The sequence below is a fragment of the Hippoglossus stenolepis genome, chromosome 22, assembly GCF_022539355.2.
Source record: "Hippoglossus stenolepis isolate QCI-W04-F060 chromosome 22, HSTE1.2, whole genome shotgun sequence".
Taxonomy (NCBI): Eukaryota; Metazoa; Chordata; class Actinopteri; order Pleuronectiformes; family Pleuronectidae; genus Hippoglossus; species Hippoglossus stenolepis.
Genome location: NC_061504.1, coordinates 13932634 through 13943796, shown reverse-complemented (window position 1 = coordinate 13943796; position 11163 = coordinate 13932634). Strand labels below are relative to the sequence as shown.

Genomic DNA, 11163 nt, shown 5'->3' with positions numbered 1-11163 from the left:
GGTCATGACATTTTACAGCAGGACTTGTGCACAGTGAGTCATAGTGAGTGTGTGTGTGTGTGAGAGAAAAGTTCTGCTCTGCCGCTGGAAAAACTGTTTACACACTGAAGCTTAATGCTTCGGCTGTGATGACGGCTGTGTCACAGTGCAGCAGCGTTTATGTAAGCAAAGCATGTGCACGTACATGTATATAGTGTGTGTGTGTGTGTGAATGTGCAGGACAGAGGAGGGGATGTAGGAGAGTCTGACGGCACCGAGCACAGCTGGATTGTGGGAAATCTGATGTAAGAGCGAGGGATCAAGTTGTGTGTTGTTCAGAGAACAGAATCTCTCGTTCTGAGAACACAGCAGGTCACCGTGATCTTCAGCAACCTTTTCAATAATGATAATGTACAGCATCAACAAAAAACACTAACACATAACATGGTTATCTATGATCTCATTGAACAGGCATAATGAAATAGTTACTTACATATTGTTAAAATAATAGTGCTGCAATAATCATCCTATTGGTGAATTAATAAAAAATGAATCCGGCAATAATTTAGATAATCAACAAGGTGTATTTTCTGGTAAAAATGATTTAGGATTTGCATCTTTTCTCTGTATGTCTATGTAAACTGTTTGTGTTTGTGTTGGGCCAATATCCTGATTGATTAAAATTAGGGTGATTAAATAATTAAACTTAATTGATTAAAATAATCTGCAGATTCATTTCTGTATCAAAAACATTTAAACCCTGAAATCACTTGACTGAGCTACAGCTGCTCTTTTATGGCTTGAGAAGGTCCCACAGCAGCTGCAGGTGGAGGCCAAAACTTCTTCACAAATTCCAATTAAACAACAGAGAGGCAGGTCCCAGCATGCACCGTGTGCGCGTGTGTGTGTGTGTGTCTGTGTGTGTGTGTTTCCCACAGCTCACACACATTAAAACTCATCCTTCTACATCCATTCTCAATCCCCACATGACACATTAATCTATTTCAGGCCCTCACCTGGTTCCTCGTGCACTCAGCTGCAGCCGTGCACGCGCACACCTCCAGCGTGCACCAGCACTGCGCATGCATGTGTGTGTTTTTTGTTGTTTTCACCCCTGTGGGATGGAGAAAGTTTGAGGAGACAATGAATGTGACTCCACACAGATTGATAACAAAGGCCTGTTGGAGCTGTGTCCTCCACACCCAGCCTGCACAGGGGGGGCTGCACGGCAAGACACACGCACGCACACCGGAAGTCAGGAGTGCGGGGGTTTCAAAGTAAAAGCAGCGAAGAGGACTCAGGGTAAATGGCGGGGGGGCCACAAGATCAGTCTCGGATGTTAAGACGACAAATATCTGAAGCATGTGTGTGGTTTTGATTAATAGTGGTTTTGAAATTGCAGTTGCATGCGTAGATAATGACTTCTGCTTTTTCAATGGGCACTCGTCTAAACCTTCATGTTCAAAACCTGGAACAAAAGCCTGTTAGTTTGATGTATGATGATTGTATTTCTATATTTTAGTGCTGGATTTAGTCATTTATCTCTTTCTATTTCATTCTGATATGGACCCATGAGTCTGAAATAAAGCTTAACAAACTAAAATCTGGCTTTTTGCTTTACATGTTGCATATTGTAGCAAATCTGAGGTCCAGTATTATTCCATCTTAAAAATACTATTTAGTTACTGGTCACCATGGTGTCCCACAGCAGATTGTTCTGGTCTTTTGACATACACCTTTAAAAAGTCTCTAATTCAACCAATATTTCTCTATATTTGTAATAATTTGACCATATTTTCCTATTTGGTTTCCTTTTACTCTTATTTAGATTCTATTGTTTCTATTTCCCTGCTGCTCAGTTCTTGGTTTTATGTCATTTATTAAATTCAAATTGCATCTTGGTCAGAGACTGTACAGCACGTCCGGAAACGGCCGCTCTTATTCTGAAAGCAGTAACCGGAACCCGGTGCCGTGACGGGGTCTAGCCTGACACGTGTCTCCTCTCGCTCAGTGCGGTTCCTCCCGGTGCAGGTGACGAGTGCAGCGGGACGAGGAGCTTCTCTCAGCGGGGAACAGCCTCTCAGCGCCAGCCTGTGTTCAGCCGCAGCTCCGGTCCAGTCCGGAGGTTCCGCTCGGACACAGAAGGAGTTTGTGGTTGTTGCTCTTCTTTCCGGTTGGTTCACTTCGCGGTTCTCTGCGGAGCCTGCGGTCGGTCACCTCCCCCCCACCCCTCACCCCCCCAGCAGCGCCGCTTTGCGCTGAGGTTACACCGGCGAGCAGCGCGCGTCAGCCGGGGCAGCGCCGGAGGAGGAGACGAAGCAGCCGAGCGGACGGAGGTTAGCGGGCACCGGGGGAAGCACCGTGCGGAGGCGGCGGCAGCGGCACCAGCAGCATGCAGTGACAGGGATGCTCTCCCCCCGCAGACACTGAGGGAAGGAGCTGCCTCTGGAGCTGGAGGATTTATGGGAGATATTTGCCGGATTTCCCCCGTCGTTGCAAACTTGTGTCCGGGATGGGGAAGGAGCAGGAGCTGCTGGAAGCCTCCCGGACCGGGAACGTCGTCCTGGTGGAGAAACTGTTGAGTGGTAGGAAGGGGATCCTGGGGTCCGGGTCCGGCTCCATCCCCCTGCCCAACCTGCTCAGGTGAGAGAGAGAGAGAGAGAGAGAGAGAGAGAGAGAGAGAGAGAGAGAGAGAGAGAGAGAGAGAGTCCAGGTATTACTCATGTTGTGGGAACATTATGGGAAAAAAAGGTTTTAAGGTTAGGTTTAGATTAAGGTTAAGGTAAAGTTTAGGGCTACGTTAAGGTTATCTTAAGGTTAGAGTAAGGCTTAGGCAAGTGGTAACTATGGCTAAGGCTTAAGCTTAAGTTAAGGTTAAGAGTAGGTTTAGGTTAAAGTAAAGGTTAGGATTTAGGTTTAGGTTAGAGCGAGGTTATGGCTAAATCTAGGCTTAGCTTAAGGGTTAGGCAAGTAATAACTACGGTTGAGGCTAGAGTTATTCACCAGGATATCCATGTAAGTCAATGTAATGTTCCCTGAAGTGTGTGTGTGTGTGTGTGTGTGTGTGTGTGTGTGTGTGTGTGTGTGTGTGTGTGTGTGTGTGTGTGTGTGTGTGTGTGTGTGTGTCAGTCATATATCTAAGCATCATCATACAGATCGATGCACCAGTGATGAAACTACTACTCCAATCCCAGCTTCACCTTCCTCAGCTGCAGCATCGACTGGTCCCTATATAAATATATATATATATATATATATATATATATATATATACACACAGCTCTGTATCAGCACGACGGTGTTTCCATACATCGTCCCTGAGATCAAATAGTTTGGCACCAGGAGCCAGGGGAGGAAGAGAACGCAGAGGAAGTGTGTTATGAAAAGTCAACAGCAGTTGTGTGAGGCAAGGTGCTTATTTAAAAGGCTGCGGGCCAACATGTGTTCTAATCTGCAGCCGGCACATACCTCAGATAGGTCCTGTTATTACTGGACAGTGGAACAGGGGTCGTCGTCATGTCCCGCCGCCCCGTGGGGGGGGGGGCCTCTGCTAGCTGAGCACAAAAAGAACAGACAGCACCGTCATGCCTCCACCTGACAGCTGTCTTAATGCTGCTTTCACGAACATGACGAGGAACCGGTGGGATGCTCAAATGATGGAAAACAAAGTCTGGTGTCTTTTTTACCTTTTCTGCACCAAATATCTGCATATTCCTTTTCTTGAGTAGCAGTAGAAGTAACCTGTGTGGGTTTAGTCCAGTTTTGAGCGTGTGTTGAGCTCTTATCCTTCATTTGTGGCGTTTGAAAAGCTCAGTCTGGTCACACGATGGCGGGGCGGAGGCTGGAAATGTCCACGTTGGGAGATAAACTTAACCCTTTCCTATTGTGACGTGTCAAAATGCTACATGTGATATAACGGCACTGAACAAATTGTACAACGCGATCAAAGCAATATTTTACTTTCTTCACAGAACAACGTACATTACAGATCTTACAAATGTCTCCTGTCTACGCTGCTGAGTTTATTTGAAGGAAGATTCTAACATACGAGATCACAGAAACGAATACAAACACGCAAACCAGCACAACGGGCCAGTAGGGGGCGATAAAGTCTACATTGAGCGATTCTTTAAATAGCAGAGAAGAACATCGTGAGCGGGGGTCAGTGAGTTTATTCTACTTTCAACTTGTATGTAGCCGCCATCGTTGTTTTTGTTTCCTGTGCTTTTCCCACTGTGACATGACAAAATGTCAAAGGCCTGTGGAACCGTGACTTCAGATTTCACCTCTTCACCTCGGACCTCTGTCACCATGAATCAGTGTTCGTTTGAAAACACCACGTTACGTGTGAAGTGACCGCGCACGCCGCTGTTCATAAAACACCATCAAATCAAGATTATACTTTGTTTGAGGAATTTGCAAACGACGCCAACAGTTACTATCGCAGGTTAATCACCTGCTTGAAGCTTCCTTTTGTTTCCCAACTGGAGCCGCACCAGTCTTCTGCTGGGAGAACAACTGGTGGGGGAGTTATTGTCCCCCTCCTCCCGCCCCTGCAGCCCCTCCCTCCCTCCCCGTGCCGAGGCCGAGCCAGGTGACAAGGAGATCAAAAGCAAGGGCGTACCGGGAGGAGTACCGCCTCAGGGCCCTTCGTGCACACAGCCTCACGAACCAGGCTGAGGTCTCACGGTGGCGGGCGGGGGAGGGGAGGCCAGCCACTCGCACACACAGACACTGGAGCCAGAGGTTCACACACACTGGGAAACCACAGGGGTCTGGGGACTCCTGCAGGGGCCTTAAAGGGCAAGGAGCGAACTTGTTCAAAATAGAGACAGCGTGATTTAAACTCTGGTTAATTCATGGGAAGTCGGCTCCGTGAGGGGATGTATTTAAAATGCAGATTCTGATCCGAGGCTTCACTCGGAGGAAGCGACTGCAGCACTCACCTGCAAGAGCCACAGAAAGTTCAGCAGCTATGATAAACGCTTGTTTGACTTTGGACGGGCTGATAAAATGTTGTATTTTGATATCTAACAGATTTCATTACCGGCTGCAATAAGTGGTCAAGAGCCGGCGTTTCTATCGGTTGTGGTTTTGCTGCCGTGGTTTATTCTCATTGTGTGTTTCTGTTTTCTGGACCTTTTTTATTTCCTCCTTGATAATAAATCGGTCCAGATGAGGAATCATTGAAGCCGCTCGCACGCTGATGTTCGACTGTTGGTTCCCATATAATCTTTTATGAGAGCAGAAGAAGCTTTGTCACATAATAGATGTAATAATTTTCATAGTGTCACTGAGTTTTATTGCTGCTGGCGTCGCTCAGTCAGTGTTTCAGTTTGATCAGTCTGAACTCGTGGAGAGATTCATGGTCCCCAGAGGACGAATCCTGCTGATGCTCTGATGTTTCCTGTGTGAGGTTCACATCACTGAAATGTCTATTGGATGAGCTGCTGTGACATTCATGTTTTTTGATGCTCTCTCTCTTCCTCTTGCTCCATCGTCTGGTCAAGTTTTTAATTTAGTTTTTTCGTATTCATATCTAGCGTTGAGCATAAATTTGACTTTTCAGAGTGAGGAGTCAGTGAAGCTGCTATTTTACGGTAGAAAAGTTGCATATTTTTACTGTAAACATGATTAAAAATGAGTGGGTGGTCTTAAGTTATCGTCTGATAATGTTTGTGCTTCACCAGATGAGTTTGTGTTGATAAAAAACGACTCGTTCAAGAATAATAAGCTCTGCTCATCACTGTGTGTATCTCATCTCGCACATTGTGAACCTGTAAACATCGTCACACGTTGTGTTTGCTTTGTGAATCAGGATCCAGTGTAATTTGTTGAAGGACAGTGATTATTTACAGAACGCCGAATTAACGTGGAGCTTTAATGATGACACTGAGTTGCATTGTGGGAAAAATGTCGGGAGGGAAAGCGCAGCACTGGGATCAGTACCCTGAAGTTCAAGAAACAGAAACCACGGAGGGTAAAGTTGAGGTTAGTCAGATGCATTGTGTGTTAATATCTCTGCTGGTGTTTGGCGTTGTGTCGTTGTCGGTGAGTTACGCCTACTGTGTTACACACACTTGGCTTTTATTGGGTCAGGACACTGGGCCGTGAGGAGATGTCGGTAAAACAGTGGGTGGGCCAAACACACGCACACGCACACACACACGCACACACACGAACGCACACACATCTGTTGGAATCACGTGTGTCTGTGTGACCAGATGTGCGACACACCTCCTAATTGAGAGGTTTTTGTACTTACTAGCAGATGAGTGAGTCAACAGAGAGGTCAGGGTGTGTGTTTTTTTGTGTGTGTGTGTGTGTGTGTGTGTGTGTGTAGGCTGATGTTATGGGAATGATCTCCTGGAATCAATGCATAGTTTCCCATCTTAAGGCCTCTGAGCCATTCACAGCATTCCTAAGTCATGAGGTTCCTCTTTTCGCTGAAAGAATCACACTAAACCGCCAAGTGGGACATGACCATGGACAGACACACACACACACACACACACACACACACACACACACACACACACACACACACACACACACACACACACACACACACACACACACACACACACACACACACACACGAGCACAGGATGTAGAGAAGACGACCCTCTCCCTGCAGTTTTGTGGTGTGCACATGAACACAGTGGAAAATCGATACTGGATGATCTCACTGCTCTTTAATGGGTCATGTTCCCTCGTAGATGACCTGTGCTCTACATAGTGACGGGATGTTGGTCGGCCCCCACATGACTTCACTGTATAGTCCGCCCGACATGCGGCCATTAGTGTGGTCATGCGATGAAACAGTAGCACACTGGGACACGTCCAGCAGCTGGTGTCCTGTATAAAGACATTGATCATTTCCCTAAACGAATATAAAACATGGATGTGAATGTTCAGATGTTTGCCTACAAACAGCAGCTTTCATGGACCAGAATGCATTGCAACTCAAGCACATACTGGGGTTTGTGTAGATTTTATGCACTTTTATGATGTTCTTTATTTATTTATTATAGATGCACTGATCCCTGCATCTTTTTCTCTTCCAGGACTGATTTCAATGCGATTAATCTGCTGATAGTACATTTATAATCTGTTTACCTCACTATGGGTTTCAATGGGATTATTTTTAACAGAGATTACTGAAGTACTGAGACTCATTCAATGTGTATTTGTGCAATATGTCCCTTAAATCCAGATTTCTATTGTACAAGTGTTGTATGTCCGTGTAATAGATTGTCACATGTGCCCAGTGTGCAGCAGGAGTTTTAATGAAGAGTCATCTTTTATCACATCCTCTCTTTTCTTACGTTCCTACATTTCTACCTTCGCCCACTTGACTTCTTCATAATATTTCCGCTTCTTGATTTCGCTCGTCTTTATCAGGTCTTTTTGATTCAAATGAAAATTGCACAAGAAGTCAGGTTGATGGAAATGTTTAACGTCCGGCCGATAAAGGTATAACAGAGCATCTGGATTTTCCTTTACAAACACACACACACTCATATTGACAGTGGGAATGAGTTTGTGATGACAGCCTGTCATCGTACACATCCTGTATATGAGGATACTAGTGTGTCATATAGGAAATGAGGATATATATACGTGCAGCATGTGTTATAGCACATTGATGGAGTGACTGGGACTGAAAGCCTCTTCTCCACCTCGTTCAATAATGTGCAGGGGGAAGCCCATCTTGTCTTTCTCTCTCTGTGTGTGTGTGTCTGTGTGTGTGGGCAGCTAGGTGTGTTTACCTCCCTCCTCTGCACACAAACAACCTTCAAGTGGAATGAAGTGACTCCCAGAGGAGACACACGCTCCTGTTTGGTCTCCCTGATTTTAATTGGCATCCTCACAGGCGTTTATTTTCTGAAGTCTTCCCCTGCTCGTGTTGGAGTCTTTAAGCTGCTATGTATCTTTGTAGCTCACAGCATGGGGCTGCATGTGTGTGTTTCGGTGTGTGTAGAGCGATGAACGGAGAGAGAGCGAGAGAGAGGAGAGAGAAAAACTGTTTTTTTTCACTAGCACTTCAGCTCCTGCAACAGCAAATCAGACGATGAAAAACCCAGCCTGGTTTGCAGTGTGGTGCGGGACAGTTAAAGTGGGTCAGACGTTCACTGTGGAGACTGCAGGTCACGTTAAGAGGAACAAACACACAGCAGCATCTGTGTGTCATCTATTTTTGTGCAGATGGGATTTACAGGCACCTGTGCTTAGATTGTGCAGCTCAATTTTGGTGTTTAAGTCTCACAAGGGGCGAGTGATAATGAAATGTAGGGGTTTATATCACAATAGAGGCTTTTATTTTGATATTCTCGAGTGCAGTATATGACTCATTCAGTGAACCTTTGCACGTTGTGTTTTCTTAAGTTTGGGTTTAACTGTGGCGTCAGGGCATCGGGTTTGTCTGGAGCCACACTGATCGAGAGGCAATGAAGGTGTGTGTGTGTGTGTGTGTGTGTGTGTGTGTGTGTGTGTGTGTGTGTGTGTGTGTGTGTGTGTGTGTGTGTGTGTGTGTGTGTGTGTGTGTGTGTGTGTGTGTGTGTGTGTGTGTGTGTGATCAAACTCAGAGGCTTCTTACATCTCCATTAGGGTCTGGGCCAAAGCTCTGCTGCATCATCCTGCCAAGAAAATGAGACCTCCACACTTGCCAACACACACACACAAGCGCTCTAATCCTCCCTCTTTATTCCTCCCTCCAATCTAAATCTTTGTTTTTTTGTCTCAAATCTCTTCTCTTCTCTGTCTCAGTCCATCTGGTGCCCTGGATTCTCTGTCAATACCTCTCTGGCTTCCCCTCCATCACTTCACTCCATCATCTCTCTCCTCCCTCCGCTCCTCTCCAAGAGACGGACGATCCAGGCTCCCCACTGTCGCTCTTTATCATTTTCTCCTCCCTCTGCTCCCTTACTTCTACTCTATCTCCCTCCCCTGTATCTCTCTCTCTCGGTCGGCCTCTCTCCCTCGCATCTCCTGGTGCACTACATCTGTTATCACCATGTGGGAGCATCTTTTACCCATCATGCCTCTCGACGCGACGTTGGTGTTAGTTGACGGTGGCAAATGGGGAATTCGGAGAATCCAGAGCTCTTCTGAGAACTGCTCCCCCCCCCAATCTTTACAACCACAACCTGAGATTTATCGTCACTGCCCAGGCGGTGTCTACAGCGAGGAGAGAAATATGACGTTGGCGATATCCCCGGAAAGGCAGTGATTTATTGGTAAAAGAAAATGTGGCAACGCTGTGACGTCCAGTAAAATGTAAACACAAATAAAGACCTTTTCAGGTGTGTCAGTATAAACAAGTTAAGAACTGATATGGAGCTTAAAGACTTGTGTGGTACGATGAAGTATTATTATTGAGGTAGTTGAATACACGTGAGTAGATTACTTCGTTCCAAAGCTGCATTTTACTGCACGTTGTAACACCTAATCACAGTCGAGCAGTTGTTCTACAGCGACGTGGAGAGCCATGAATGTAACGAACGACCTAATTCATGTCGTTAATGTGCTGACTCCATTACCAGGAGGCCGTTGCCGGGAACGACCGTGTCTTCACCATTTGTCAGCTTCAACACAAGTAGAGTTTACCCACTTCCTGTTGTGGCCATGCTGCGTCTGCCGTCGAGGTGGCAAACGTGTTGATGCTGAGTGGAGGAGACACGGAGGCAACATGCAGCCAGAGGACGGAGGAGAGGTGTGTCGTCCAGTCTGTCACACTAATCTACAAGGCTGTGACCCCGCAAGACACACACACACACACACACACACACACACACACACACACACACACACACACACACACACACACACACACACACACATTCCACCCGGCTCCCTGCTCTGTGAGAGATGGTTGTAGTTAATAAAGAGCAGCGTTTGAAGTAGATAAGATGTGGAGAGAAGAGGGCCAGAAATGCTAATGTCATTATTTGGTCGGGGCAGCGGCTATGCTGCGAGGCGGTGGAGGGAAGTCGTGTGTGTGTGTGTGTGTGTGTGTGTGTGTGTGTGTGTGTGTGTGTGTGTGTGTGTGTGTGTGTGTGGGTGGTTCGGACTCTTTTGAAGTCAAATCCTGATACTTTTTGGAATTAAACTGACAGGACAGTGTTTTGTACCTCTGCTCAGTTTCTCTCAGAGGAACTTAGTTTGAACAAATTTCTCATCCTGTCGTAGGATGTAGAACAATGAGCCACTAGGACGACTGCTACCAGTGAAAAAATGGATTTGTCTTTTAAACAGGGCTTTATTACCTCCGCTAAAGAGATTACATTTTCACCTGATTGATTGATTTTTGGTTGGTTTGCTTGTTTGTCAGCAGGATTATGCTTCCATGAAAACTTGTCCAGCACTGACTTCCGGACTTTCTCCTGAAGTTCTGTGAGAACGCAAATGTCTGTTGCTAAAGATATTCTCCAGAGTTTAGCTGTTAACAAAAAATGTGTGATTTCCGCAGCAGAATTTACACGTCATGTCCTTCACGTGCTCTATAGCGCCACCACCTGAATGTTCCACAGATTTAGCTGTTGTTGCGAAACATGCCCGACCTAAAACAACCTGCTGTGTTCCTCATATGTGAAAGACAAACTCCGGAAAATGCCTGGACCCAATTGTCTGGACAGTTTCTAGAGTTCATGTCTGAAAACAGCTCTGGTGGAAGGATGGGACATTAGCACAGATCCAGGTCTTTTGCAATTTTCACTTGGATTAATTCATGGATCATGAGGAAAAAAATCAGGCATCTTTCTCCCGCAGAGATACTGGAGAAATTTCAACCATATTGCACTGCAGTGTAACACAGTCAATGATGAAAAGGCTCCCGAAACACTTTCATCTTCAGTTTTGGGGCTGCATGTGTGTGTTTTATGTGTGTGTGTAGAGCAATGAGTTTTCCCCAATTATGCAGCAAACTCGCACACACACACACAAACACACACACACACAACTAATCACCTCAGATTAGTGTGTGTGACTGAACACCACCCTGCTTGTCACAGAGAAACTCTGCATGAATATTAAACACACATTCAGACGATGTGTGTGTTTTCCTGACGTACAACATGGCTGCTTACAGGTGTTTTCTGTAACAGGTGTGTGGGTGACAATGATACAGTCTTTACCTGAGTGAGTAATGGAGCTGAGGGCTGAGTTCATTGTGTGCGTGTGTGA

General features: G+C 45.9%; 1 protein-coding gene across 3 annotated transcripts in view; it reads left to right on the top strand.

Annotated features, from left to right (window-relative positions):
* Nucleotides 1–1988: 1988 nt before the first annotated feature.
* The window catches only part of anks1b (ankyrin repeat and sterile alpha motif domain containing 1B), a 162650-nt gene continuing 153475 nt past the window's right edge, over nucleotides 1989–11163 (top strand). For 2 of the 3 annotated variants that reach the window (XM_035147897.2, XM_035147896.2), the window contains exon 1: nucleotides 1990–2622. In XM_035147897.2, coding sequence (XP_035003788.1) covers nucleotides 2492–2622 — 131 coding nt within the window. In that variant the 5' untranslated portion in view covers nucleotides 1990–2491. Of the gene's footprint in view, nucleotides 2623–11163 lie in introns of all 3 variants that reach the window. The other variant, XM_035147899.2, reaches the window with a different exon arrangement.